Here is a 27,047-nt window from a genome sequence, read left to right on the forward strand (position 1 = left end):
CAAGGGAGCTCCCTAATTGGCTGTCATGGGAGAAAAGGCTGAGGTTTCAAGTGCTGGCCCCGCCCAGCCCACCAGTTACCCCGGGGACTGGTTGAACTGGGAAGGAGCGTGGACACCCCATGGCTGGGGGAATTGTGCGAGGGTTGTGAGTGCAGCCTTTGGTGGAAAAGTGATTTTGGCTTATGGGGGACAGCTGGGAGCTCAGCTGGGAACAGTCAGGCTGAACCAGCTGCACAACTGTTAGTAAAAAGAGCAAAAAAGGTAAATTACGGGGGTATGAAGGTGTCTGGAGGAGCTTCTCCCCTCTCTTCAGTGCTAGTGGCATTACCTGCAGGTTGGAAAACGTGTTGGGTGCTTTCCCTCCTGTGCGTTAAAATAATCCTTGCTTCTTCAGGTGCACCAAATTTGAGAACATTTACCCCCAGCCCTTCCCAGGAAGCCCACCAGGACAGTCAGAGTCAGGCAGCAGCCTTCTGGTTTTATTGTCATTGTTTTATTTCCATTAGTTCTAAAGGTGTAGAAGTTACGTGGATCGGTAGCCATACTACATCTTAATATATATTTTTTTACATCTTTAAATAATTACAGCTTGTTCAGTTGGTTGGTTTCCCTCTCCCCCTTACAAATAAGTGTCTGTTTCCACGGGACCTTCCCAGCTGATCTGGGAAGCTTCAAACTTTATACATGTAGGAAAAAAAAAAAGGCAAAACAAAACACCACCCCTGGCATAGTCACAGCTTCAGAGTTACACTGAGAGTCATGGATCGGTCTGAAAGCTCTTTTACAGTATTCCTGAGCTCCTCCTGATCGGAGAGGGTCCAATCATCCCGTACGATTGCAAAGTGAAATACGGATCTCTTCTGATCAATTTACACAACAAGATCTGACATGATTCAAGATATTGCACTTTCACAACTCGGAAAGACATTTAGAGGTGGTAAACGACCTTTCCACCCCTCTTGCTCCCCACCCTGGTTCTCATCTGTCCATCTTGTCCAATCCCACCTTGTGCTGCAAACCCTTAGAGACTAAAATTTCCGTGTGCCATTAGCGATGAGCTCTAAGGGAACAACTTCCACAAACAGGTTTATATAAATGCTTAAGTGTTTGGCAGGACTGGGCCTCTCACTCTTGAGGACAGGGATGGTTTTTGGTTCTATCTGTGTAGGACCCATCCTGCTGTCACTGAATGGTTGAGGTTGGAAGGGACCGCTGGAAGTCATCTGGTCCAAACCCCTGCTCGTGGTCCTCAGCAGGACCTCCAGCCACGCTACAATGGAACAAATGATAGCAATAATTGTCTTGTCGTATTGTCTCTGCTAATTGTATCTAATCTGCTTAGCAGAGCAGGCTCTGAATGCCTCCCCCATCACTTGAAGGAAAGCAGAGCTCAAATGTAACCCTGAATTTCGTAAGTCGCCCCTCTCACTAGAACGAGCTGAATCTCTGGGTGGTTTCATTCCTTCATCCTGTGCGAATCCCTTCAAGGGTCACCTCTGGTGCTTGTCGTCCCTGTGGTGACAATCCCAGGCACATCTGAACTTCAGCTGCTTGTGGTGCAAAGGAGTGCCAGAAGAGCCTCACCACCTTTTGAAAGCAGACATCTTGCTGTCAGGGTCCATGTAAATGCTCTTCGTTGTTTCAACATTTATTTTTAAGGCTTTGTGGGAAGAAGAGAGGCAGTCAACCAAATTGTGTCATGGTCATTTAGATCACCTGAAGGGACATGAGCCAGAGGACTGCCAGTCTTGCAGTGTTTATCCACGTTGCTTTGCAAGCAGACTCCTCTGTGGCACCTTGGAGTGTGGTTTAAGGGCAGGAGAGAATCTGAGCCAGGGAATTTGGCTCTGAGGAGCACGGCAACGGAGCACAGCAGGCAAAGCCCTTGGGAGTATCAGCACGGAGAGAAACGCTGTGTGTGTTTGGTCTGCGCCTTAGATCCTCTCCAGGAGGCCACCTGCTTCCCTCCTCCTCGGGCTGTGCAGGGCAGTTTTTGGCATCTCAGATGTGCGCATTGCCAACAGGCATCTCTGGGGTGCTTCGGTGTCACAGAGAAGAATTCACAGCAAGACCCCAAGAGGCCTCAACTGCCAGGTGCAAAGGAGTACAGGACAAGGAGCAGGCTGGCTTAAGACCTGCATGCCCGGGGAGACAGACCTTAATGTTTTCACCCCAAATTCATATCGTTAGGTTCTATTTCTGGCCTCTTTGCAGGCTACTGGCCTCAGGAGAATCACAGAATTTCAGGGTAGCATTTCATTCATGTTTCACTGAATGTCTGTAGTTAACACACTAACGAGATTAGACCCTACAATAGCTCCATGGGTCAGAGTGCAAACTCTGGGGGCATCTTGGAAGGGAAGGATGGAAAATGTTCCCAGTTTGTGGGCTTCATTCCCATGAGCCAGAGAAGGGCGCTTCTTGTCAACGGGAGGACCACACTTTGGGGATGGTCACAGAGGAGCCTCAAGGTGCAAACAGCATCCAGCCATCCCCGTGGCATCGCTGCGTCCTCCTCCAGGGAGTGCAAAGGCTCTGTCACCCTCCAAACCTCTGCAAATCTGAGTAACTACAGGGATTGTGGAGCGGCCCAGCTCTCTGTTGTGACTCCATTCCCAGTCTCTGTTGTGACCAGTCCAGTTGAATCCTTCTCTTAAAGAAGCTTTTCAACCATCAGGAGGAAATTGGAGGGTTCAAACAAATAGGAATCATGCTTTTGCTTTGACCATGTATGTGGCTTTCCTCTTCGCCAAGGCCTGTATCTCGGTGTTTGGCTGGAAACACTCCTTGAGGGAATGGTAAAGAGTGAAAGCCAGAGGATGGCGCCTTACACCCTCCAGCACATTTCGGGGGGGATACACAATCCCACATCCAGGTAGCACTTGGTCATTCCATAGTCAATTTGAGGATGCAGGGAGGAAAGAGAAGAGCTTGGAAGGCGAGAAGAAGAGTAACAGAGTTTGGGAGTGGACAGAAACAAGTGGAGAATCTCGTAGGATGCGGTCTCCCAGAAATTATCTGCCTGTCCAGGCAGAGCTGTCCCACCTTGGAAATGCGGGTGAAAACATCCTGGCAAGCATCTGGTGAAGCACTTAAACGGCACAGGGGAGCTGTGGCCTGTGCATTGCTGGATTTTGTTCAGCACATGATGGAGGAAGAGCAGCCAGGGATAGGTTATGTAGAATTGATCCCTTTGGGACAAGGGAATGAGTCAGCAACCTCTCAGCATCTCTCCCAGCTCCATTTTTTGTGATCCCCCGGCTGCTGAGAGCCTTACGGGTATCAAAACCATGAGTTTTGTTTAACACTTGTGTATGAAGGGAGTTAGGCTCCTCTTGCAGGCAAGCAAGTCTGTGCACACGCTTGGTAAAGAAAATGGCCCCTGCCTGCATCCATTAAAGGCTGAAGGGTTTTCTTGCTGTGAAATGTCAAATCCTTAAGGGTTGGACATGGAAAATGGTCACGAGCCAGCTGCTAGGGGCAAAGTGGGCACTCACAGTACAACAACAGATAAACAACAATAGGATTTCATCAATGACATCAAAAACAACAGAGACGTATGCAAAATAATTAAATTAACTGTCTCAAAAGCGACAGCACAGCAGGGTTAAAGAGCAACTTCCACTTGCTGTGCTCTACAATAATCTCTAAGCCTGGCTTGTAGCTATCAGTAAGGGAAAAGCCCAACACTTTCCAGGATTTGATGACCAACGTGGGTCTCCTCCACCCACTCCCAGAAGGTTTCTCCTTCCAAAATCCCCCTTCAATTTCAGACAGACCTTCTCCAGGCTCCACCAATGTTTTGGAAACACAGTCCCATGATTTTGTAATGATAAATAGGAAAGGAATTACTATTAAATACGGACATTCATCAGGTTTCCAGACCATCTAGGAGAATGAAGGTAATGCTCTAGGTATGTGAGCTGAGGATGAGGAGGGGGGCCTCTTTTTTCTCTGCCCTAAATCACATCAAATCCACTAAAGACACCACAACATGTCTCCTGAACACTCTTCACCAAACTGTTCTGGATCTGGCTCCATTTGGTGGAAGATCACTGAATTTTGGTCATGAGAAGATGACGGCCTTTCCTCTGGTCGGGAAACAAATGGATGGTGACAGAAGAAAAAAAAAAATGTCACTGTGCCACCATCGTCTAAGTCTCAGATGGCAAATGTTTTTAAATAAAACCCCAAAGCTTTGTCCATCTTTGTGTTTCTGGCTATTTCGTAGACGGTGGTGACAATCTAATAAAGAGAAGCTTGTTGAAAGGGGGGGAAAGGCTTCAAATCCATCAGTTACTTTGAGATTTGAGTCTTGGTTTCTTTTGTAAGAGCTCTCCTACACCTCGAGTAAGTCCTTTTTACCTCTTTGCTGGAACATCTCGAAAGGGGAGAGAAGGCAGGAGAGCAGGGGAGGTGGGAAACAACATTGACTTGATTATTACGTGGCATCTTCGTCGTCTCTCAAGCCGGTCAGCCTGAAGTCTCTGGGTGGAAGACCAGGTTATGCAGTTATGATGTCCCCATGGTTTTCAGCTAAGACCAGGCTGTTCCAGGAGTCCTGTTTGGAGCTGGTTTGCGGAGACTGGCTGATGGCTGACTGGTAAGCCTGTGGGGAAAGCTTCAGGGCTGAAATCGCAGGGTGAATTGAAGATCCATGTCCAGACATGGCAGAGACTGAGAATGCCTACGGGAAAAGGAAAATCCCGTAAAAAAAAAAAAAAAAAAAACACTTCAAAACATCGAGGACCCTATGATTCCCTTTATGTGGGGCTGGTGCCACTGTAATAACACATCTGAGGATTTGCTAGAGTTTGCAGCTTAGATGTGATGCTTTGGACAGACTCTCCTTCTTCTAGACCATGCTCTTTAGTATTTCTGCACATGGGACATATCGTTCTCTTCTGGTTGACAGAAACGATCATTTTACCTCCCAAGATTTGAGATTTCATCGGCTCTGGGCACTCCTAGCTTACAAATGCCCTCCTGTGGACTGCGGGACACATAACCGTGCTGCAAAGGCTTGCAGGTGCAGGATCAGCCCAGCCCAACAATGCCTTTTTTTTAAAAAAATTTTTTTTCTTTTTTTTCCAGTTTGTTTAAACACTGCAGCTCCCAGTATGAACCCAAGGGGGAAGCAACTACCACGTACCATTGTCTCTTAGCTGTGCTTTGCCATGGGAACCTTCAACCAAGGCACGGGTACTGAACTGTGCGGGTTCTGCCCAGCAGGACGCACGCCTTGCTGAAGGCAGGGCTCTTCCCAAGGCATCTAGCGGTGGATGTGGCACACAGCACCCACTCACCCTGCAGCTCCCTGTCATCACGCTGGCTTGCTTTACCTTCACAGGGCCTTAAATTTGGGCTACGTGAGTTTATTCTCACGCTGCATTTCTCATATCGTTCAACACGCAGCCAGCCAGTGCAGGTGAAGTATTGCCAAGTTTTTCCTTGCTCAAGACAAATAAAATCAAGTCATATATAGGGAACGGGTATTTTCTTGTTGTGGGACCCATACGACTGCCCAGCTAGAAGGAATTTCATGTTTTCATCGAGACTGCTACCTCTTGTTGTCCATTCAGAACTGCTGCATGCCATTAAAAAGCCACATTGTGCTGTAAACACGATGTCAAAGCTGCGTATTTTTACTCTGTCCCAGAGGACAGATCTGCTGTGAAATCCAAGATCCATGGCTTGAAAAGAGGCAACCTTCTACTACAGAGGAGGTTTTGAGGATACTCCCCTCACCATACCTGCCATCCTAGTTCCCATCTCTGTCCCACCACCCTGCGTACCTGAGAAATGGGGCTGGGGTGCCCGTAGTGAGATGAGAGCCCTGGTTCTGTTTTTATGGGGCGCATTTCCTCGGTGGTCGTGGCGCTGCTGCTGCTACTGGTGGAGCTGGTGGTCGGGGTAAGACTCTCACTGCTGGATGGACCTGTGAGAAAGCGAGTGGTAAGCCAGGTGCTTCCCAAGGACCTAGAGCAGTACAGATCTGTACCCACCCACCCAAAGTTAAAAATAATAGGTAAAAAAAATACCAGGAAAGGCTTTGTTACTGCTGAAAAGCATTCAGTCATCCCCCATTCTGAAGACGCAGCCCGCTTTGTGGTTGGGTGTTGGACTTGGGACATCAATCCAAATGGCCAGAAGCACAAGCACACACATAGAGATGCAATAAACTCCCTTGCTCAACACTTACCTGCTGGCGTCTTTGTTTTGTTAAGGTTCTTCGGCTTACGCTTCCTTGTTTGAATGCCCTCTTTTCTCATCGCTAGAGGCCGTGGAACCTACGGACCCAAATATAAAAGAACATCGATTGGTTTCTGTATGTCTATATGGTCACCTAGAACATGGTTCCAGCTCTACCTCATTGACCCCATGAAAAAATATCAGGTTTAATTGAAAACAACAACAAAATGGAGCCCAAAGTCACAGATCAGCACTGCTGTGTGAAGAGAGATGTCAAAGCTGCAAGGTTTGCAGCAAGGTGTGCTTCCGAGCGGGAGTAGATGGGTTTTTTACAGCATAGGTATTGAGAGATTGTTTTAAGGCCAGGAGGGAGCAGCAGCCCATCTGGTTTACTTTCCTGTTGAACTCAAAGCTGAAGCTGTCTTTCTGTACAACACTTATTTTCTAGAAAACTACTAAATCTGCATTGGGGGACCTCCCTGTGCAACTGATCCCACTGAGCTAGTCATCCTCAGAGTCAGAAACATGATGGGATTCCTAACAACAATTTGTGGGGTCAGGTAAAGCTTCCCCTCATCCGTTGTGTCTTCCAGCTTTGACCTATCTCTCCTGGATGCTCCTCCATCTGCTCTGAAGCACTGGAAATCCTTGAGAGCATGGAAGTGTATTAAAAAAAAAATAAAACCAGGAGTAGCAATGGGGAGAAAAATGGGGGAGACAAATGGGGTTTTCTTCTGCAGTCGCAAGGGTGGTGAAGGTCTCTGTCTCTGCCACTGCATTGCCACTGAGTGGTAGAAGGATGGGAGATTTGCATCCTGAAGTCCTGCTTTGCCTTGGACTCCAGCAGAACTCTCCTACATCTATCAGACATGACATGAACGCATGGAGCCCCCACTAGCAGGAAGAGTCTATCCAGGCACCCGTGCAAGAGAAATCATCATCAGGAAAACCAAGAGAAGAGAGCACAGAGTTGTACCCCAAAGCCAATCCCCACCGCGGTGCTATCGACACCCTCCCCGTAAGAGCAATGAAGGCTTTACCCCGTGGAGCTTCATGTAGAGCCCGCAGGCGTTGCAGACGGGCTCTCCCTCGGCGTTTCTGCGCCAGAGCGTGGTCGTCGTCGTGTGGCAGTTGGCACAGGAGAGGCCAACGCGGCGGGAGGCCGACTGGGATTAAAAACAGAAGAAGAAAAGGCATCAGCCCTCTGCTGCTCCCACCGGCAGCATCTCAGGTCCCTGCAGGTCTCAGGTTTCCCTCTTGCCTCTCTTCTCATTTCTCTGGCGTTCTCTTTTCTCACCTCACTGTGGTGGATAACACAGCTGCCTTTTTCATCCCCTCTTGCCTTTCAGCTTCAGTCAAAAGGCCACAGGAGGAAGAGAATGGGCTTGAGACCATGTAAAATATCAACTCTGACCTTGGATGCAGAGTGAGAGGAAGAAAAAGCATCGTCCTCCAAGCCTGCCTGTCTCTCCAGCATCCTTCAAGGCAGAGGTCTTAAGAGGCCTTCAGTTATCCACCTTTATAAGTGGAAGAAGAGCTTAAAAAAGAGCTTGCATCAACTGCAAAGATTTCCCCTTGCAGGGCTCTCTGGCAAATCTTCGGCTCTGAAAATAAATACTGAATATATTCATTTAGGTAGAGGAGCTGGCATTGCTTTAACTACCCCCCTATGCTATATCCCTAGACGTGTCCCCCTTTTCTTCATGGAAATTAATTTCCAGAAGAAAAAGCAGGAATTTGGTCATTTTGGCAAGATTTCCAGTTGCCAGCACTGGACCAAGTCTGGTTCCCTGCCGGCAATACCTGACCACATAGATCTGCCCAGGGATAACACGGAGACCAGAAAACGAAACAGGGCAAGGGCCTGGGTGCCAGGTTGCAGACACTGGTGGTATTTTGTTTCTCCTGGCTTCCCCCCTACCCCCCCAAAAAAAGAAAAAAAAAAAAGCAGTGGGAGCACCCAGTTCTTCTCTGGGGCAACCAGGGGCGGGCAGTCCCCAGATCCCAGTTCCTTCGGGGCCGAGGACAGCCCAGCTTGGCCCAGTTACAGACTGGTGGAGGTGGTGGTGGAGCTCGGCTCCGTCCATCACCACGAAGGGGTTTTCACAAGAGGGCGCTGGGTAGCTGCGGCCGGTGGCAGCGCTCAAACTGCAAGTGACATTTTTTTGGCACTTGCAGGGAATTGGCTGGGTTTGAGCGGAGATGGGTTTGGGCTACGTGGAGGGCACGACACGGCAGCTGGGGATGGAGCCTCCAGGTTGACGAGGAGCCCCGAGGGAAGGCTTGCTGGCTCCTTGCTGCATGGGGTCAGGACAGCCCCGTGTCCCTGCGGCACAGACTGCCGAGCCCTTCCCAAAACTCCTCACCCAGACAGGCTGGGGCAGGCAGGTATCGACACCAAGATATTCCACATTCCCCATGCATGCCCCATCCCGATCCCACAGCCTTTGGGATGCCCTGACCTGCCCCACAAGCTCCGCTTCAGCTTGCCTAAGGGAGCAGCAAGGAGGGTGTCCAGGAGAGGTGGCTGGCCACCACGAAGTGAAGGGGGTCAACCAGCAGTGACCCAGGGGACAAAGATCCCGAGGGTAAGAGAAGATCAGATGGAGGTGCAGTGGAGCTGGAAGGGGTTTTCATTGCTGCTAAAATGCCTACTAAATAGGCTGGCTTTCCAGTTAACCAACACTGTTCCCTGCAGCCCCTTCCACCACGTGGCCTGGATCAGGTCTCTGCACAGCTCGTCTGCACATTACAGGGCCTTGCAGCTCACCAGACTCAAGGTAATCCTGATTATTTTGGAAATCAGGTCCCAAACCACCTGCACTGGGCAGACGGGGACCCGAGGGGCTGAAATACCCCCGCCATCTCCACCTGGCCGAGGCCTTTTCGCCTCGTCCTGGCAGGCAGCCTTGCCCCGTGCGTGATGCTGACTCACCAGCCTCCTCTGGGGTTTGAACAAGGGCCGGTTGATGCCGTTCATCTTGTGGTAGAGCCCGCAGGCATTGCAGAGGTAGTGCCCCGTGCCGTCCCTCCTCCAGAGCGGGGTGGACATGGCCCCGCAGTTGACACACTCTCGCCCCTCGGAATAGTCATCAAAAAATTCTGCTGCCATGACGGGAGAGAAAGGAAAAGATTGGGTTAATTAAGCAGCTTTACATTAAATTTCTGCTCTGCTTCTCAGTATTTGAACCCAGCAGTGACATTTAAAGAAATCACAATCGGATTTTATGGGGTGCAAGAAGCATCTCTTCCTTTCACGGGGAAGCCCCCAAGATTACAGGGAAGAGGAACCCCTTTCCCTGCCATACAGTGTTGGCTGAAGGACCTGTGTGGCAGCAGGGATGTGCCGGGACACAGATACAGGGAGACAGAAATAGAAACCTTCCCTTCTGCTCTGACGTTATCCAGTTTTCAAGATTGGACATAGCCAGGGCAAACAGATCGGGGCAGGCAAGCAGCCGTGTTTGCAACCCAGATGAATTCCCTCTGACCGTGGACAAAGAGAACCCCGGACCCACAGAGCAGAACTGCCCAGAGAGCAGAGAGCAGCCCAGGCATCTCTTGCTGGAGCTCAGATATGTGTGGGCAGAGAAAATCCTGCCTGTGCACCCCGCAGCCCCTGGCAGATCCCAGCCACCCCTCTGCAGAATCACTGCAGAGAGCCAAAAATCAGAAATATTCACATGCCGTCCACCTATTCTTTGCACAAGAAGCAGCTCCTGAAAGGCAAGAATCCACAGGTATTTCCAGGATAAACCCATTCCTGCCCTTGTATCCCCTCTGCACCCAAAGACAGCGACCAAGGCACGCACATGTCCTGCTACGGGCAGCAGGAAGGGAAGACCAGATGATAAACTCATTGTAGAGAAGAAGACAAGGGCAAACAGGCTGGGAACAAAACATGCTACTTTTGGAGGATGGCAAGAGCTTTGCACTGGGGCCTTCAGCCATTAAATGCCAGCCTAACACTAACTCTTCCAATACTACCGTCCAACTTATTCTATTTTCTGCCTGCCCACCTGCTTGTTAGACAAGAATCTCAGCTTTCTGCTGGAGGACAAAAGTTCCCCAAACGGCAAACCAGCAAAATTTGACTTTCTGCAGATCTATGTCTCAGTCCCGTGTGGATTCTCTGATATCTTGTAAGCGTTACGTTCAACCATCAGCATTACGTTCTCTCTTCTGCTCCTCAGGCTCTTTTTGGGAAATCTGTGGGAAGCTACATAACCATAACACGACTAAAAGATTAAGAAATGACTGAAGTGGGGCTGATAAGCAGAGGCACAGAGAAGGATTCGTGTAAGCTTAGTTATCCCTAGAAAACCAGGCAAAAAATGAGAAGCGATTACACCGTGTGGCAATGGGGAAATACTAGAAGAGAGGAAATGAGTGCACCTAAGGGACTCTGGAGCCAGAAAAGAAGAAATCCGCTATCTTCTCATCAGCTTAGGAATCCCTCATTACATTTGTGCGGTTCTGGTGGTTTAGGGAGGATGGGAGTCCCTCCAGGTGAATTTTGGACTCAGTGGTACTGTAACCATGCCTCACTTTCCCCTTTAAAATCACCACCGAGCCACAGCCACAACCCAGATCGAATAAACTTCCTTCAAAAAGAGGAGGAATTGGAAGAGCTAGCCAGGAAAGAACTCATTTCCTTGAAAAATCTCAAGAAAGGAAAACATTTTGCTATTTTTTTTCTTAGAAGTAGCTGAGGTTTTTGATTATAATTTTCCCTAAATAATCTATGTTACACATTTTCAGGGTAATTTTCATTTTACGACAAAATCTTTTCCTCTTTGAACATAGTTCAGTACAAAGTCTTTGACACAATCCACGGGGAACTGAGCAGAGCAGGGGTAGTCCAAAGATAATAGTTAAAACACTTAACTTATTTAAATTGTTCATGGGAGTTATTACAAAATGCTGCCTTTCCTGGAGAATTTTCCATCAGAAAACCAAAATCTGAAGGCATTTAATCAAAGAAACAAAAGGAAAAAAAATCTTGTTGTCCCTCAGAAATGTTAAGCGTCGGACTAGCCCTTGAATAGGAAGGTCCCTCAAAATGGGAATGATAAGAAGAAATGTCAAGTATGGAAATACTTTTGTTTTTAAAGAAAACAGTCTGTAGAGTCCAAACCAGACAAACTGTAAGTCTTTTGTTTTCTGATAATAATCAAATTTGCTACTGTAGCCCAGCTCTGCGGTCTGTATTATTTTCACTGGCTTGTAATCTGCCATCCAGAATCAAAATACAAAGCAGTCTTCAGACCTGCTCCCTTTGCTCTCCCCAGCCCGTCTGCATTTGTTTGAGCTATATTCTCCACTATTTTTTTTTTCCTTCTTTCTTTTGGGTTTGAAGGGGATTTAGACTGGAGCTTCTCTCCTGAGGGACTTCCACCAATTTATGTTTTTGGAAGACCTTTTCTGCTTCTGGAGTAATAGCATTTGTCCGATTTCCCCTTCTCAGCTACAGACAAAGGTGAGCCTCGTGAACATGACCAACTGGGAATCGCTGGAGCTGGAGGCCGGGAAGGAGCAGACTTTGCTCGCAGGGCACACGGCAGCTCCACGCAATGGGTGGCTCTCCCTGACCGCGGCCCTCACGGGGCAATATCAGATGGGTGCGTCCCCTGCGCTGAGTCAGAAGATGACATCTGTGGAGTGCAATCTCATTAAAAACATTCCCAGAGCCCTGCCGGGGCAGGGAAAGCTCCTTGACCTCACTAGATCTCACCTGGAGGAGAAATATTGCATCAAGGTATGCCTGATGATGGCAAATTCCTCTCGGCAGAGGTGCTCACTAGAAGGGTGTGTCATGGAAATGACTGAATGTCAGCTCAGGGAAGACAACTTAGGCTTAATGGATGCCTGAATGAAAGGGTGACTCATTCTGGTGCCAGTGGAGAAATGGAAGGCAAGGGACTGGTTTCTTTCAAAAAGAAGTGCTCTCATTTCACAGCATCACTAACCTCAGTGCTGAAGTTGTGGAGGGGATCCAACCAACCCAGCTGCTCTTGAAAACCTGGGGATCTATGAAATACTAAGAAAATATCACCTTAACAGCAGCAACCAGTGCAGTTTGATGTGGGCAGACGTTCAAGACCTAGGTAACGCAATAGCTGCTCGTTTTGGAAGGTATGGGCCATGGCCTCCGCCTGCCTCCCTCCCTCCCTCCTCCAGGGGCACAACCAGGGGCACGGCTGAGCTATATTGGGCATGGAGGTCGCTGGGTTTCAAGTGCACCCATTGCTTAATCTGCCCTTGTTATTAATAACGGGGCACCGCAGACCGGAGGATCCCCAGGAGAAGCAGTAAAGTGTTTTCTTGGCTGCCGTCTCGGGGCTGGAGCTCTAAATCCTGGCGTTATGAGATCCCCTGACACTTATTCTTTCCCTCTCCTCGCACTAGCAGCCGGCAGAGGAAACGTTTATTCAGGCAGCAAATTGCCCAAGCGGCTCCCGGTGGGACCCGAACAATGGGAATGGAAGGAAAGGCTCCCCCAGTCGCACTCAGGGCAACAATTTCCGTTTTGCGGCACAGGAGCCACCGCCTGATAATGGAGATTTATGGGTCCGGCCGGTGACCTCTACAACAGCCTTTCTTCTTGGAGGTCCTCCTGGAAAGGTTTGCTCCCTCTCCCAAAGCCTGGTATGGCCATTACTGGGGCAGGGCCGAAGCCAACATGTGCCAGTTGGGCTGAGAAAGAAACAGGCCCATGGTAGGAATAACCTCCTTCACCATGCGTGCCTCAAGGTCTCAAGCTCCTCTCTGAAGGCTCAGCTCCCCTAAGTGCCTTTGCCCAGCCCTTCTCAGATAATATCGGTCTTGGGGTAGTTCAGGCCTTGTTATGGGGTGGGTCCCTGAGCCTGGTGTTGACTAATACCAATGGCTTTCTGCTGCATGCTTCATAAGACCCTGCCCCAGGTCCATGAAGGAGCTTCTCACGTGAGTTCAGATGATGAAATGGTGCTGAATGAGGCGGCCTGTTGAGGACTGAGACCTGTTCCTCTCCCAGCCACCAGCTTGCCACATAAAAGGAGGTCCTTTTCCCCTCAAACCTACCCTTTAGGAAGACTGCAAGGTCCCCAGGGCAGGAAATGTCACTTGAATGTTGCACAACAGTCGCCTAATCTTGGGTGAGGCCTTGAGCATGCTAATGTCAGGAATACTTTCCACAATGGGACACTTAGTCCCTGGGGAGCCGGGAGCAATTCTGAAGTGGGGCACTGGGGTCTGTTAGGGAAAAAGCATTCTTGGATGTGGCCTTTCATGGCTCTTAGTCACTGGGAGTGGCCCTTTACATCCACCGCCAGGTCCGCAGAGATCAACCAGGGAGGACAATGCAGAGCTCGATGAAACGAGAACTGGGAGCCGGCCCACACCTACAGGCACTTCTTCCAGCATGGCAAGGATGTGACAGCATCTCTGGCCGAGGATATCAAGTCTGGGTACTTCTGCCTTCCCAGCCAAGAGAACCAGATCCTTGTGCACAACCAAATCAGCTGCGGAGCAAGGGGAGGATGCCCAGGGCTTGAGTCTGAAGGGAGACTTGAACTCCCCTCTGATCCTTCTACCATCTCTGCAAACCCCAGCTCTGTCAGTATGTCCATTCCTATGTCTTTAGCAAGGTTAATTTAGAAGCCTTGGAGAGATATCTTGAACAGGTGAACCTGAGGGATGAGGACCCGAAAGAATGTTAAGAGTGAAAGCACCTCTGATGGAGAGGTTTTGGCTCCTCCAGTTCAAAGCCAGCAGCCAGTTTATAAGTTTCTGTTCCCAAACCAGCCTCCAGAAGGGGACAAAGAGCCCTCCTTGCACTGGTTTGGGTGAGATCTGGTTGTCTCTGCTTGAGAAACAACAACGAGGTCGTCCCCTTTCTTCTGCCCCCTCCTGCCCTCACCCCCTCTCTCTACTTGCTGGGGAGAAAGAGACTTCCATTAATATAGCACTGGAGTTTTGTTTACAGCTGGAGGGATATTTAATATCAACATTTCCCCCTGCAGAAGTGTCTTCTCAAACCAGTGAAGCAACTCGGCAAAGGAGAAGCTGTCCTTCAAACACAGCCAGGCACTTAGAGGCTCTAAACAGAGCCTGAGAGCAGTTCTCCCTGCAGAGAAGCAGTTTCCTAAAACAATTTGTTATGATAAGAGGTGAGAGCCACGTTCCTGTGTATACAGAATCCCAAATGGACTCTCAGGAGCACTCACAGCTGAGGCAAGGGACACTGGTCCCTCGGACACATGGACACCTTGGGCTCCGAGGGAATCCCAAGCACCTTCTGCTTCACGGGACAACCACAACAACAGTGCAGAGGGAAATGGGATCTACCATTCTTGGCTACTCAGGATGGTTTGTCCCAGATCCCAAGATTGTTCCTATTAAAAAAGCAACAGCATGGAAATCCTTCCTACCATTCAAGCCTTTGGGTGTCCCTTTAATAAGTGTTTTGCTGCAACGAGTGGAACAGAAAGTCACATCTCTTTCTTTTAAATGGGTTGAGGTTCTCCCATGAATTGCATGACTACAGGAGCTGCAGCTTTATGGGGAAAAAAAATAATAAAAAAGAAAAACCACCAAAAAGCTTCTGGTCAGACCACAGCTGTTGAAAGTGCTCCTTGTTCCAGTGCTGTGTCTGAGTACAGGGCTAGAAAGGAAAACAGAACAGTAGAAAACAAGGAGAGACAAAAGCAGAAGAGGCGGGGAGTGATCGTAAATAAAAGAGCCCAGATTAATGCCTGAGAGAGATCTGCAGCCAAAAGAAAGCTGTCTGTGAGTCTTTCCTTTTTCTATGGGGACATCATCAGCTTGGCATGCAGATGGGGATCAGAAAGCCCACGTGCATTATCAGCTACCAGAGCTGAGGATGTTTCTGTAAAAACAGGTTCTGCCCGCTGGCTTTTTTATTATTATTATTATTCTTTTAACCCCTCCTCTTCTCTGCATGTTTCCCCTCTGACAGAATTTGGGGGGAAATTCATCCAGTTACCCACTGTTTTAGAGACCAATGGGACCTATGCACATGGTTGGCAAGGGGAAGCAGGACATTGCCTGAGTATTGCCCTTCAGTGAGCTGGTTGTGGCTCCAACCCTCCCATCATCTGGATTAGCAGAAGACATCACCTGTGTGGTTGCTGATCCACAGGGAATGGAAAAGGAGGCAATTTCCCCCCTGTCAACCAGAAATGCTGTTTCAAGCAAAATGTGTCATTGTGAAGCTTCACAGAAAGGGCTTGATGCTGTCCCTGAATGTTTTGGGGTTTATCTGACACATCTAAAATGGTTGGTCACTCAGTTGGCTGCTCAGAGCGAGCAGCTTCCCCACTGCAGACCTACAGCCCCTATTTAATTGCTTAGGAAGCACTTCACCTGTAATCTGGCTGAGCCCCACACGCCACTTTTGAGAAGGCAAAGAAATCTCTTGCCTCATGAAACACCAATACTGTTCTTGCACGACCGTTCCCAGCCAAGTGTTTCACGTCAAGGCAAAGGGAACATTGCGTCCCTCCCCTGCAAAGCTCCCCGCTCTGCCTGCAGCAAGCCAAGGTCTATGGCACACACCACTGCCAACAGCCAAGCATACTCCTTTCCTTCACGGATATGTTTTCCCCAGCCTGAAGGACAGTGGAGGTAGAAGCAGCCAAAGGGACCAGCTGAGATCATGTGCTAGAGGTACATGAAGGGAAGGCTGGTCAAAGCCCAGGCCTGAATTTGAGTTCAGTCTCAGCTCTGTCCTTGGGAGCAGGAGCAAAGGCTCTTCCATGCCTCACCACGTGCCCACATAGGGAAAGGTGGAGAACACCAGGCCTGGGGCTCCGGGGACATCTCAGCGTGTAGTTTTGGGAAGAGGCAAGAGGTGGTACTGGGGGCTGGCCAGTGCAGCCACTGGAAGGGCTCTCCACCACACCAGCCCCAAACCCCTCAAGCCCAAGGGCTATACCACAGATGCACGGAGAGGTGGTCACCCCCATGCTGAAGCAGCATGGCCCAGACCCAAAAAATGGGCAGCCTGCCAGGCAGGAGAAGGCCTGCATCTCCCCTTGGGTTGTATTTGCACAGGAGGAAGGCCCACCAAGCTCTGTCCACGCTGCAGTGGAGAGAGGCTCTCCTTTTTCCATGTCCACCAAGAACACCACTCATATATGGCCACTTATGTGCATATGCATGCAGGATGGGGGCTGTTCTGATGACAGAGAAACAGCCAGACCTTTAGATCCCAGTCACCCCAGCATCCTAACAGGGCACAACCCCACATTACAGTCAGGAGACAGACCCATTCCTTCTCCCCACCCATCCCTAGCAGCTCATGAGCAGGCCTGAGGCCCTCCATCAGATCCTGAGGAAAGCTTATGCAAAAAGAAATGTTAAAAAAAAATACAACAGCAAAAACTGATTTTGGTCAGAGCACTTGCTGGCAACCCTTTTGATGGCAGCATGGTGTCCTACAGCAACTTCTGCTGCCTGTGAAGTTTTGTGTAAGTGAGCTCCAAGGCCTGCTTTCTTTTGCTGGGACGCAGGCCTGATCCCACCCACCAAGGTGACCTCCCCTTTCTTACTCCTACTTACAATTCTTACACTTGTAAATATCTGAGGCTCTTCTGATAAACAGGAGATTCCTCTGCTTATCGACTGTCCAAATATTTTTAACAAATCTTAGATTAGCATGGAGAGCTCAGGGAAGGGCCAGGATGGGGCCATCCATAGCCTGGGGGCTATTTGGCAGCAGGGACCTGGAAATGGTCTTTCTCTCACTAGACAAAGGAAAAGGAGCCACAGCATTTTCCCCCTTTAAACATATCCCATCTCCACGTGCACATGCTTTAGCTCTCCTTTGATGACTGCAGGGATGATGGGGAGAAAATGGAGAGTGTCAGAGCCAAGGAACGCTTTGTAGCCTTACGGCTGCTGGTGTGCCAGGCCCGGTGCCCATGTCTGGCACCTGGCACACGTTCATCAAGCATGACACAGCCTTCACGTGCCCTTGGCCTGCCTTGGTTGGCCACCTGCAGCATCGTGGGTGAGCCAAAACACCTAAAACCACGGGAACCCGATGCTCTGTGGTCATATATCCTCCTGCAGCATCTGTCTGTCTGAGGGAGAGCATCTGTCTGTCTGTAGGGGTGGCCCAGGTGGACCAAAGTCAAGGCCCAGGAAAGTGGTGCTGCTTGGGGTCATTGCAAAGATATAATGAGGGAAGCTGTGCGGATATATGCTGACAACAGGACATTAGGAGAAGCTTTTTCATTAGGATGTGGATTGGGTGCCCAGAGAGATGAGGGCATTTCCATCCCTGGGCATTTCCAAGCATCAAGACAAAGCCACAGCTGACCTCAAATAATGCAAGTGGTCATCCTGCTTTGGGTAGGCTGGGCTAGAGATCTCCTGACATCCCTTCCAACATGCCTTTGTGTGACCCTGTGACTAGAGAAAGTCAGCGATTTATTTATTTTTTTAAATTTTATTTTCCAGACTGGTGCAGATCAGAAAAAAAAATATCTGCATCAGGGAAAAATCTCTTGTGGGAACACAATTGTATTATTAGAGTGTTTATGTGTGTTATGTGTGTGTTCGTATGTATACACATATATAGACATATATTCGGTGTAGATATACATATACATTGTCCTTAAGAATGTCATTTTATGAAGCTAGGAGTCACCTCTAGTCAATTCTCTTTGCTTTTGCTGTTAGACTTATTTTTCTACGGCTATGCAGAACATAGCTGTATAGAACTGTGTATATATATATATATATGTATGTATACACCACTATAATGCACACACATATATATAAACACTTTTATAAATAAACATTATATATATATATAAAAGTGTATATAAATAGATACTTTATATATTATAAAATATATATATACCACATATAGGAACATATGAAATACGTAGTCTATACACTGCTTAATATACCCAAGCCCTCTCTGAACACGACAACCTTAACAGCGACCTTCAGGTGCATATTCAAGCCCTTCCCCAGTATTTTGTTTGGACCCTGTGGGCTGACCAAAACCCACCAAAACCAACGAGGTGGGATCCTGGCCTCTCTACGGGACGGCAGCCAGGCACAAACAGAAAGGTGTTTGCTACGGCATACGGGATGCTGGGTGCTATGACCCCCGGCCCTCCTCTTTTCCTGTTTTAATCGTTATTCTGGACGGTAAAGTCAGCAGGGGCGGAGGACGGAGCGATTCTGCGATAAAGTATCTGCAGAGGTCAGCCCAGCGCTCGGCAAGCCCAGAAACTGCAGCCCAGGCCAACAAAACGGCAGGTACCTGACTTATCAGGGCAACATACAACTTGCAGTTTTTCTACCTCAATTGATTGGACTTTTTATCTAAAATAACAGACATTATAAGATAGGCGAAAGTCGAGATAAGGAGCAAAATTGAGTAGTCTTGAATCAGATCAGCTTGGGGACAGGTTCAAACTCCCACACCTGCCCCGGGGGAATCAATGAAAGTTTCTTGGCGTCGTCCACTCGTTTTGAAATGCTGCTCAAGTGGAGTGAACTTTGAGACTGTGGCGTTTATTCTGTGATTATAATTAACCTGCTCACCCGTTGTTATTGATTTCCTCGTGAAGGGAGGCGACGGGATGTTGGCTCGGGAATATAAATGGCTGGGGAGGGGAGGCGAGGGGGCACACAGCCTGCCCCCCTCTTTGTGAAACGATGAGGGGCAGGACTTAGGCTGTTCCTGGAGAAAAGCCTTGGTCATGCCCAAGACCCCGGGCATGAGGGCATCCTTCCAGCCCAGGAGGCCAGAAGAAGACATTCCACAAGCCAACTGCCTCCCTCCTGCTCCGCATCACCAAGGCATGTCCCAAATCTGCATCCATCCCAGTAACCAGCCCCCGGGGTCAGCAAGCCCTTTCCCACTCTCACATCTGGGGCCAAAAGGGTCATTCGGAGGAGTCCTGATGGCTGGGGCTGACCTCCTCACCCAGCGCTGCGAGCCCTGAATGTTAAATGGTGATGGCTCCATGGCCTGCAAACCCAACAGCTTGGCTTGGAAACTCGTAGGTATTTAAATCATATATTTTTATGTCTCCTCTGGACCATGAGCATGTAGGAATCAGGGGTTCCCAGCTTTCCTCTTGTCCAGAAAAGCTGCCCCGTTGCCTCCCTGCAAAAGCAGAGCCTCATGTATAATGCCACGGCTCCGGACGATGGAGCCTGGAGGAAAAGCGAGCCTCACTGAAGGGGACGAGTCACAAAAGCAGCCAAGAGAGAGCAGAAAGGGAGCTGCCTGGGGACATTTGCATTGTCCCAGGACAGACTGTGGGGGGACAGCTGCCCCAGGGCAGCATCGAGGAGGCCAACAGCAGGGGAGGGCAGCAGCAGGACCTCTCCTGAGATGCTCCCCAGCAGACACCGGCCTCATTCCCAGGGATTAGGAGGAAACATTCACAGGCAGGGATTTTGTTATCCCAGAGTCAGAAGCGGACGGCACCAGGCCCTGTAGGAGACATGGGATCAGCCCCGCACACCCCTGGTCCGCCTGCCTCATCCCCACCTCTGCTGCCGATGGAAAACTTGCTTTCCCTGACTTTCCATGAATTATTTTTTCCCCTCCTTCACAAACAAGCCAAATTTCCGACTCCCTCTCAAGGCTGGCGCGGGCCGCGTGAGCCCAGCTGGCTCTGATAAGGGGCTCGCCAGCTTTACGGGTCGCTAAAAATAAAAATAAAACAGCAAATCCCTTCTTGCTGCACCACATAAACCGAGCGGCTGCTTTCCAAGATGGAAAAAAGGAAGGTGCTGCTGGCGTCTGGGAAGCTTTCCCGGCCAACAGCCTTCACCTCCCCGAGGAAAGCTGTAGGTTCCCAAATAGCTTGCAGGGGGCTGGGTTCCTGCCCCAGGGAAGCTTCTTGCACGGGCCTGATCCTGCAGCAGCTCCCAGCCCTGGGCAAACCTCATTTTGGGATGGTTTCAGCTCAGAGCGGGCAAGGGGTTTGCTTGGTTGGTTTGGGTTTTATTTTGTTGCTTTGTCCTTTTTTTTTCCACGGCCCATACTGAATTTGCTTAGCAGGGAGGGGGGTGGGGGGTGGGTCAGGGGTGATCCTGTAAGCACAACCTGGGCAAAACCTGCAGGATTTGTCCCAGAAACATCCCTGCTGCAAATCCAGAGGGAAACTCGGTGCCCACCAGGAGGGAATGTATTTCCAGCTCCCCTCCTGAAAGCAGGCTGGAAATACCGGGTGAAAGCCAAGGGGAAACTGAGGCACGGGGCAGCATGGTGGGGCTGGGCATCAGGGTAGGGTGCTCGGGACATGGGACATTTCTGTGCATCCCCTACAGCTGATTTCAGCAGCAGAAAGACATGGGAAGGACACGGTTTTGCCCCTCCAAGCCGAGCGTGAGCCCTACAAGAGCTATAGGTGCCCAGAGCCGCCAAATAAAATTACCCAAATCCATCTCTGTGCAGGGAAATAACTAAGGAAAAAAAAATTAAAAAGTACACCAGGCACCTCTTGGGTAAAAATGATGATTTTTGCTTCTAGTTGATGCTCCCCCGGCCTTGGCTTTGCAACCCAGGCCTTGCCAAAAGCAGAAGGCTGAAAAGTTTCAGCGCTGCTGACGGGGTCAGACGTGCGGCCAGCCTGGGAAGTCTCTGCCCAGCTCCCTGCGAGCGGCCGCCTGGCTCTGAGCTGCCTGCAGGAGAAATCCCAGCTCCGGCTCAGCACAGGGAAAGGGAAACGGCGACCAAGTGCATCGCCGGCTTTGCTCGAGCACGGGGGAAAGGCTGCAAATGCACCCTGCTGCAGGGATTTCTCCTCCGTGCTTTGCTTTTCCAGTGGGAAACGACCTGAAAAAGCAACAAGAAAAGCCCCTTCCTGCAGCCGCCCCCTATGAGCCCTAACAAAACATCCACGGCGTCACTCGGCACGCTTCAACAGCAAAAGGGTTCCCCAAAAAAGCCCCGAAGCCGCTCGTCCCCCGCTACGAGAGGCAGTGACGGCCAAATTATTTTCAGCCGCTGTCACGCACAGGCGAGCACCCGCGTCTGAGGACCTCACTGCTCAGGAATGGCAGATAATTGGGTTTAATTTGTCATTACGGATGGATTTACAGCTTGGGCCGGTCGCTGCGACCGATCGTGCGAGGAAGGTTAGAGGGATTTAATATCTTGCCATACCGCTGGAGGTTTAATAGGCAGCTGCGAGGCAACGTAGACCCGAAGGGTTTTTCTTTTTTCTTCACCCCCAAACCAAGCAAACCTCCACCCGACACACGGCGGTGAAATTTGCTTGTGTAATTTGGTGTCATTTGGGATGCAAAAGCACGTTCTCACCTCTTTCCCTGCTTACTTAAGCAGCGTTTCGCAGTCGCGCACCAAAGGCAGTTTTGCACCTTCCTGCCAGACAGCCAGAACTCACCACTGACGAGGTGAATATTTGAATATTCCCAATCCTCAGCCCCACAGGCATAATTAAACGCGATCCCCCCCTCCAAGGGAGCCGGGACAGGGACAAGTCAACCTCGCCGACGCGCACGAGGGGTTACGGCAGCGCGGCCGCCTTGCAAAAATCGGCATTTCAACAAAACCGGCTGCTTTCAGCCCAGGATCGGAGCCTCCCCGTCTGGTTTTGCAGGCAGCAGCCAGCCCCAAATGAGAGGCAGGAGTCTCGCAGGGCTTTTTTTTATATATATAGAAGAGGGGTGCAAAAGCCTCAAAGCACCAAAAAATGCGTGGTGCTTCCCCCCCAAAGGATGTCTCCCGATTGTGGAGACATCCCCAAGCACCCCGTTTCTGCACCCTCTTTTCTGTAAGGGAATTATAAGGAAGGACCCAGCGGGCTGATGTGCAAAGAAAGGGATCTGGGGACAAAACCTCCAAAAACGAGGTCTGTTTGCATCTCTTTGCCCTACACAGAGAAAGCTCTGTGGGTCTCAATGAGCAAAAAATTTCAATCAGGAGCCCTATGCTGGTGAGAAATCATAGAAAGTTTGGGGTCTGACACTTCAGCTACACTCTTAAAGGCTTTTAAAATGTTTTTTTTCCTTAAAATTGCATTTTTCCACTCATTTTTTGAGCATTCCCTGCACCCATCCCCCCGAAGCTGCTGACCTCCAGGCACGAAACCTCGCGCATCTCGCCGCGCGCCTGCTGCGTTTTCACCTGGGTTGGGATTTATTCGCAGGTCGGCGCATGGCTGGGGGCAGGGGTGGGGGGGGGGAATTTCCCAAGGCAAACGTTTCAAAGCCCCCAAAATATTGCAGCCCTCAGGGTTTTCAAAATAACTGCCCCCGTTTGGGATCACCGGGGAGCACCTCTGCCTGCCGAGCCAAGGTTTCTCCATCATCAGAAGAGCACAGAGACAGCAGGATCGGGTCCAATTTCCTTTGGTAAACACCGCCTGATACATGCTCCTCTCTCTTTCCGAGGATTTTGCCTCTTCCTACCCAAAACGGATGGAAATAAATGTGGAGAGAGTGAAATACGGGCTGTCCTCTTAAAAAAAAAAAAAAAAAGAAATCGCTGCTTTTGTTAGGGGGGATAAAGATGCACGTGGGTGCGTGTGCAGAGGAGAAAAAAGAATTCATGCTGGCTTAATAAATCTGAGATTTAGTGCCAATGCTTAATGGCTTCACGTCTGCTGCTTTGTACAAAAAATAATCATGTGTTATATAAAATATGGATATGATACCATACATGTTGTTACAGGTATTATATACCCCACCACAGCTGTTCTGTGCATGATTGTATCCAGTAATTAAAGCTCCGTTTCCAGCGATGGAGCTGTACCATTAAGAAGGGTGATGCAGCGTGATGATATTTTTGTTATTATCATTGCTTTACTTGCAATTTGAAATGTGGTGTCTGGGGAGATGGGGAAGGGTATAAAAATAAATCGCGTGCTCGCGCTTGAATCGTGTCTCCCCATCCCGTAGCCCTGCGGGGTTTGTCCCCAAAACTGCGGGGTTTTTCCCCAAAACTGCGGGGCTGTGGGGCTGGGGACCTCGCTCCTCGTCACCCGGTGACCAGAGCGCAGCAGCTTGTCACGTCGGAGGGCTGCAGATGACACACGTGCGCCTTCACCGGGGATTTTTGCAAATGGGGAAGGAGACGAGGGAGAAGCGTGGCGGGATGCTTTCACCCTGAAGCCGCCGGGCGTTGGGAGCGGTGCCTTTGAGCACCCCTGAGGAATCCAGACCTCAGCCCTCCCTCCGCTGCCCTGGGGCATCGGCTGGTGGGGCAGGGGGATGTGACAAATGGGATGAGTCACTGGCAACGAAATGCCAGCCTGGGGATGCTACCCCGCCAGCCCAGCTCTTCGCATCCCTGTGGGAAGGCGTAAGATCTGCTTCCCCCATCTCCCAGCAGCAGGAAAAAAAAAAAAGAAAAAAAAAAGAAAAAAAGAAAAACATTTTCCAACCGATGGCCGTGTCTGCTGGGGGCTTTGATCTTCGCAGATGTGGTCCCCTGGAGCCTGGCCGGGGACTCCTGGCTCGGTGAAAGGCAAAACGAAATGCAAAGGCAGCCAAAGAGCCCCGTGCCCCGGCTCGCTCCCGACCGCAGTGGCAAAATTCAGCCTCCTAAAATATATATATACGGAAAAATAGAAAGAAGAAAAGGAAAAAAAGACCTGCCCCCCAAAAGAAAAATTCTTCTGTTTTGCACAAGTTTGCAGCTGAAGTGGAAAAAAGAAAACAAAAGTGCACGGGGTGAGGATGGGAAAGCTGGATCTGGCCCCCCCATCCCCTGCGTAAAAGCCAGTGCGTTGCCTCCGTCCATGCTCACATCTCCTCAGCAAGGAGGGGACGGGGCAAAAACACCCCTCAGCTGCTCTGGGGGCACATTTTGGTGGTGGGGACGTCTCCTGGAGGGAATTTTGCCCCTCCTTAGCTGGGGAATTCGCCCCATCCCTATGCCCTGAGGCAAGTTCACGGCTGCTGGGTCTGATCCTGCCCTTCAGGGTGAGGAAATGATCCCCAGAGGTACCTCCAAACCCTGAGTTTGCTGAACATGCAGCAGGGGTGGTTTTTTTTTCCTAATATGCCCATGTGATTTATTTATGCCCCCAGTCTCCCCAGCATTTTATACCACTGAGCTGCTTTGGCGCTTTTTAACCCCAAATTCCTCCTATTAGGGAAAAGCAAGAAGATATATTTTTAGTATATATTTTTTTTATCACCTTTGAATGCAGTTTCACTAAAGTTTCACTAAACTTTTCCTGGAGCATTGCTTATCAGTGGAAAATAAACGCCGTGCCCAATTGCGTCGACCGCGCGTCTGAGTCTGCAATTCCAGCTCCATCTACATGGACTTAACCTTCCTTATTAAATAGTAATGCTAATTAATATTACAGGAACGGCCGGCTGCTCTGCAATTAGCACTGTCCGAAGGTGGTGTTCCTCCAGGAAATCACTGGAGGAAAACGAAAGCGCTGCAAAAATCCCCGGGTGCAGCAAAGCCTTGCGCCAAGGGTTGCGTTTCTCAGGGTGCGGAGAAGAAAAATATCTTTGCTCCCAAGGAAAGGCAAGGAAAGGAGCTTGGGCTTCACCATGCCCGGAGCTACCTGCTGGGGAGCTGCCTTCCACAAAATCCCCTTTTCTGTTGGAACCCTGAATTTTTAGGCTCGATGCCTTTCAGGCCGTTTCATCCCATCTCCTTCACGCTACGCAAAAGCTCGAGCGAAGAGCACCGACAGGCGGGCTCCGGCCATGGGACCAGCAACATAAACTGATCTCAAAACCCCCCAAACACCACGAGCCTTAAAAGCTAACCCAGTATTTCCACAACTGCAATGCTTCAGCTTGAATATTTCATTTTTAAGTTACTTTTCTTGCTAGGAGCCCATCAGTGACCGCTGCAAAAATGTGGTATTTTTTTTTTTTCCCCAAGGAAGAGATGGGCACTGAAATCAAATACAAATGCACGACTCTCCTCGATGATACAAATCAATAGTTCCTGGTTTTCCTACACGTTCTGCCACCGCAGGCCTTCACCAAAATCCCAGCCTGGTCGACCAAAGCTTTGTCTTTTTAGCTGAGTTCCCCATTTTTACGCAATTCCTTAATGCCCGAAGAAACGCGAAAGGCAATGGCAAGGCCAAGCCTTCACCGACACCCAACTTTCATTCCTGTAATGCCTTAAAATAACGCTAAAGTTTAAGAAAACCTTGCTAGAGGGAAATTTTACCCTCCTGAGTGCAACCTGAAAATCCATCAGGGGCCAAATTTGAGGCATTCCCTTCCGAATGCCTTTATTTCTCTTCGCTCCGGCGCCAGCAGCGAAGCCCCCATGGAGAGGTGGCGGGGAACAGAAATGGGTCTGGGGGTGCAGCCCCGCAGCCCTGCTTTCCTCCCCGTGTTGCCTTTCTCCTCCATGCAAAATACAGAAGCAATATTTTAAGCTTTTTGAGACAATTTCTGGTCTTAGGACCGGGGTGCTTACAGAAATCAGCGCTTCGGCTCCGAGATGGGGATCGGCACAAGAAACCCGGGTGGGATTTTGGGCAGGGAGACCCCGAAATCCAGCGCTGGGGCTCCCAGATGCACTGAGCCCCCACCCCAAAAAGCAAACGGGGTGCAAGAGGCTGCGTGAATGGATGCAGATTTATTTCTTCTCTCTCTCTCCTCTTCCCCTCAGCCCTGAATTTCCCTTCACCTTCCCTTTCCCCGGCCTCGCCAACCCTTCCAACAGCTGCAAGAAGGACGTAACACAAAGCGGCCCGAGAGCGAGATCTGGGATTCACACACCAAACTTCGCTGGTTAATTCCATCCCTAAATTTCTCCCTTTTACACCAAACCAAGCCGGGAAGGGGCTGCCCACCAGGGTTGCGCTCCTGCAGACCCCAGCCATCCCCGCTGCGGCCCCGAAATGCCCGCGGAGCTGTTTGTGGAGCTAGCCCTTCTACGGGAGCTCAGCACACGGTTCTTGCAGCTCCGGCCTACCCAAATTTAATTTAAATTATTATTATTATTTTTTGCAACAGTGGCTTCAAGGACTTTTTGCAACGTTGCACAGAAAGTGCACGCGTAGGGGTGCAACCGGCGTGGTGAGGACCCCAATTTTCTGCATCCCCCGGAGCTCAAAAATCTCAACTTTCTCAATCCCACCCTCCTAAAATAGGAGCGCACTGATGAAAACGGGGGGAAAAAAAACATGAAAACGGGCAGCATCTCATCCCACCGTATCCCATCCCATCCCCACCCCGGGGGGTTGCTGCGCTCACCGATGTTGGCGTGCCGGGCGGCCGCGGGCGTCCCTCGGCTCTGCAGGTTGTGGAGCATGGGGCTGTCGAAGGGCGAAGAAGTCCAGGTGGTGGCCATTTCGGGGCTCACGTAGGCGGGGTACGGGCTGGAGTAGGAGCCGCCAAAGCCCCGGCCGTACTGCTCCCTCCCGTTAGCAGAAAGGCTCAAGGAGCTGCTGTAAGCCGCCGCGGCCTCCCGGGAAGAGGTGGCAGGGATGGGGGTGCTGGTGGAGAAGGAGAACCGAGGTGACACGGGCGGGTGGGACGATCCGGGGTTGTAAGCGGCGCTTTCGGCTCCGGGTTGAGTCCAGATGGAGTGGCTGGAGACGGGGCTGCCTTGCTGGGAAGAGCCGCCGCTCTGCAGGTACGGCAGGCTGGGGAGCATGGAGGTGACCCTCGTGGTGGGCACATAGACGGGGGACGCTGCGGCCGCGCTGTGCATGAAGCCACCTGCCCCCTCGTAGGCCGGGGGGCCGGGGTTCGCCGCCATGGCTAAACTCTGGTACATCTCGCCGCGGGCCCCCCCAAACCCCGGCCGACTCCCCGGGCACAATCCAGAGTGACGACGGGGGGAGGGGGGGGGGGAGCGGGGTGACCAAAAAAAAAAAAAAAACACACAAAAAAACCAAACCCCGACTCCCTTC

The 27,047-nt window shown here is 50.3% G+C and overlaps 1 protein-coding gene across 3 annotated transcripts; it reads right to left on the reverse strand.

The window, feature by feature from the left end:
* Positions 1–3,964: 3,964 nt before the first annotated feature.
* On the reverse strand, positions 3,965–27,047 carry GATA4 (GATA binding protein 4). Of its 3 annotated transcripts, none has more exons than XM_035322609.1 (6): positions 26,386–27,047; positions 9,128–9,294; positions 7,233–7,358; positions 6,203–6,290; positions 5,796–5,938; positions 3,965–4,687 (listed from the first exon to the last, which is right to left on the reverse strand). In XM_035322609.1, exons 1-6 carry the CDS (start codon positions 26,909–26,911, stop codon positions 4,505–4,507), a joined length of 1,233 nt encoding a protein of 410 aa, XP_035178500.1. In that variant the 5' UTR covers positions 26,912–27,047; the 3' UTR covers positions 3,965–4,504. The 3 variants fall into 3 exon arrangements, with proteins under 3 accessions (XP_035178500.1, XP_035178499.1, XP_035178498.1); XM_035322608.1 differs by having other exon boundaries at positions 9,128–9,297; XM_035322607.1 differs by lacking the exons at positions 3,965–4,687; positions 5,796–5,938; positions 6,203–6,290; positions 7,233–7,358; positions 9,128–9,294 and adding exons at positions 9,345–10,096; positions 21,746–21,753 and having other exon boundaries at positions 26,301–27,047.

The sequence above is a fragment of the Oxyura jamaicensis genome, chromosome 3, assembly GCF_011077185.1.
Source record: "Oxyura jamaicensis isolate SHBP4307 breed ruddy duck chromosome 3, BPBGC_Ojam_1.0, whole genome shotgun sequence".
In the NCBI taxonomy this organism is placed as follows: Eukaryota; Metazoa; Chordata; class Aves; order Anseriformes; family Anatidae; genus Oxyura; species Oxyura jamaicensis.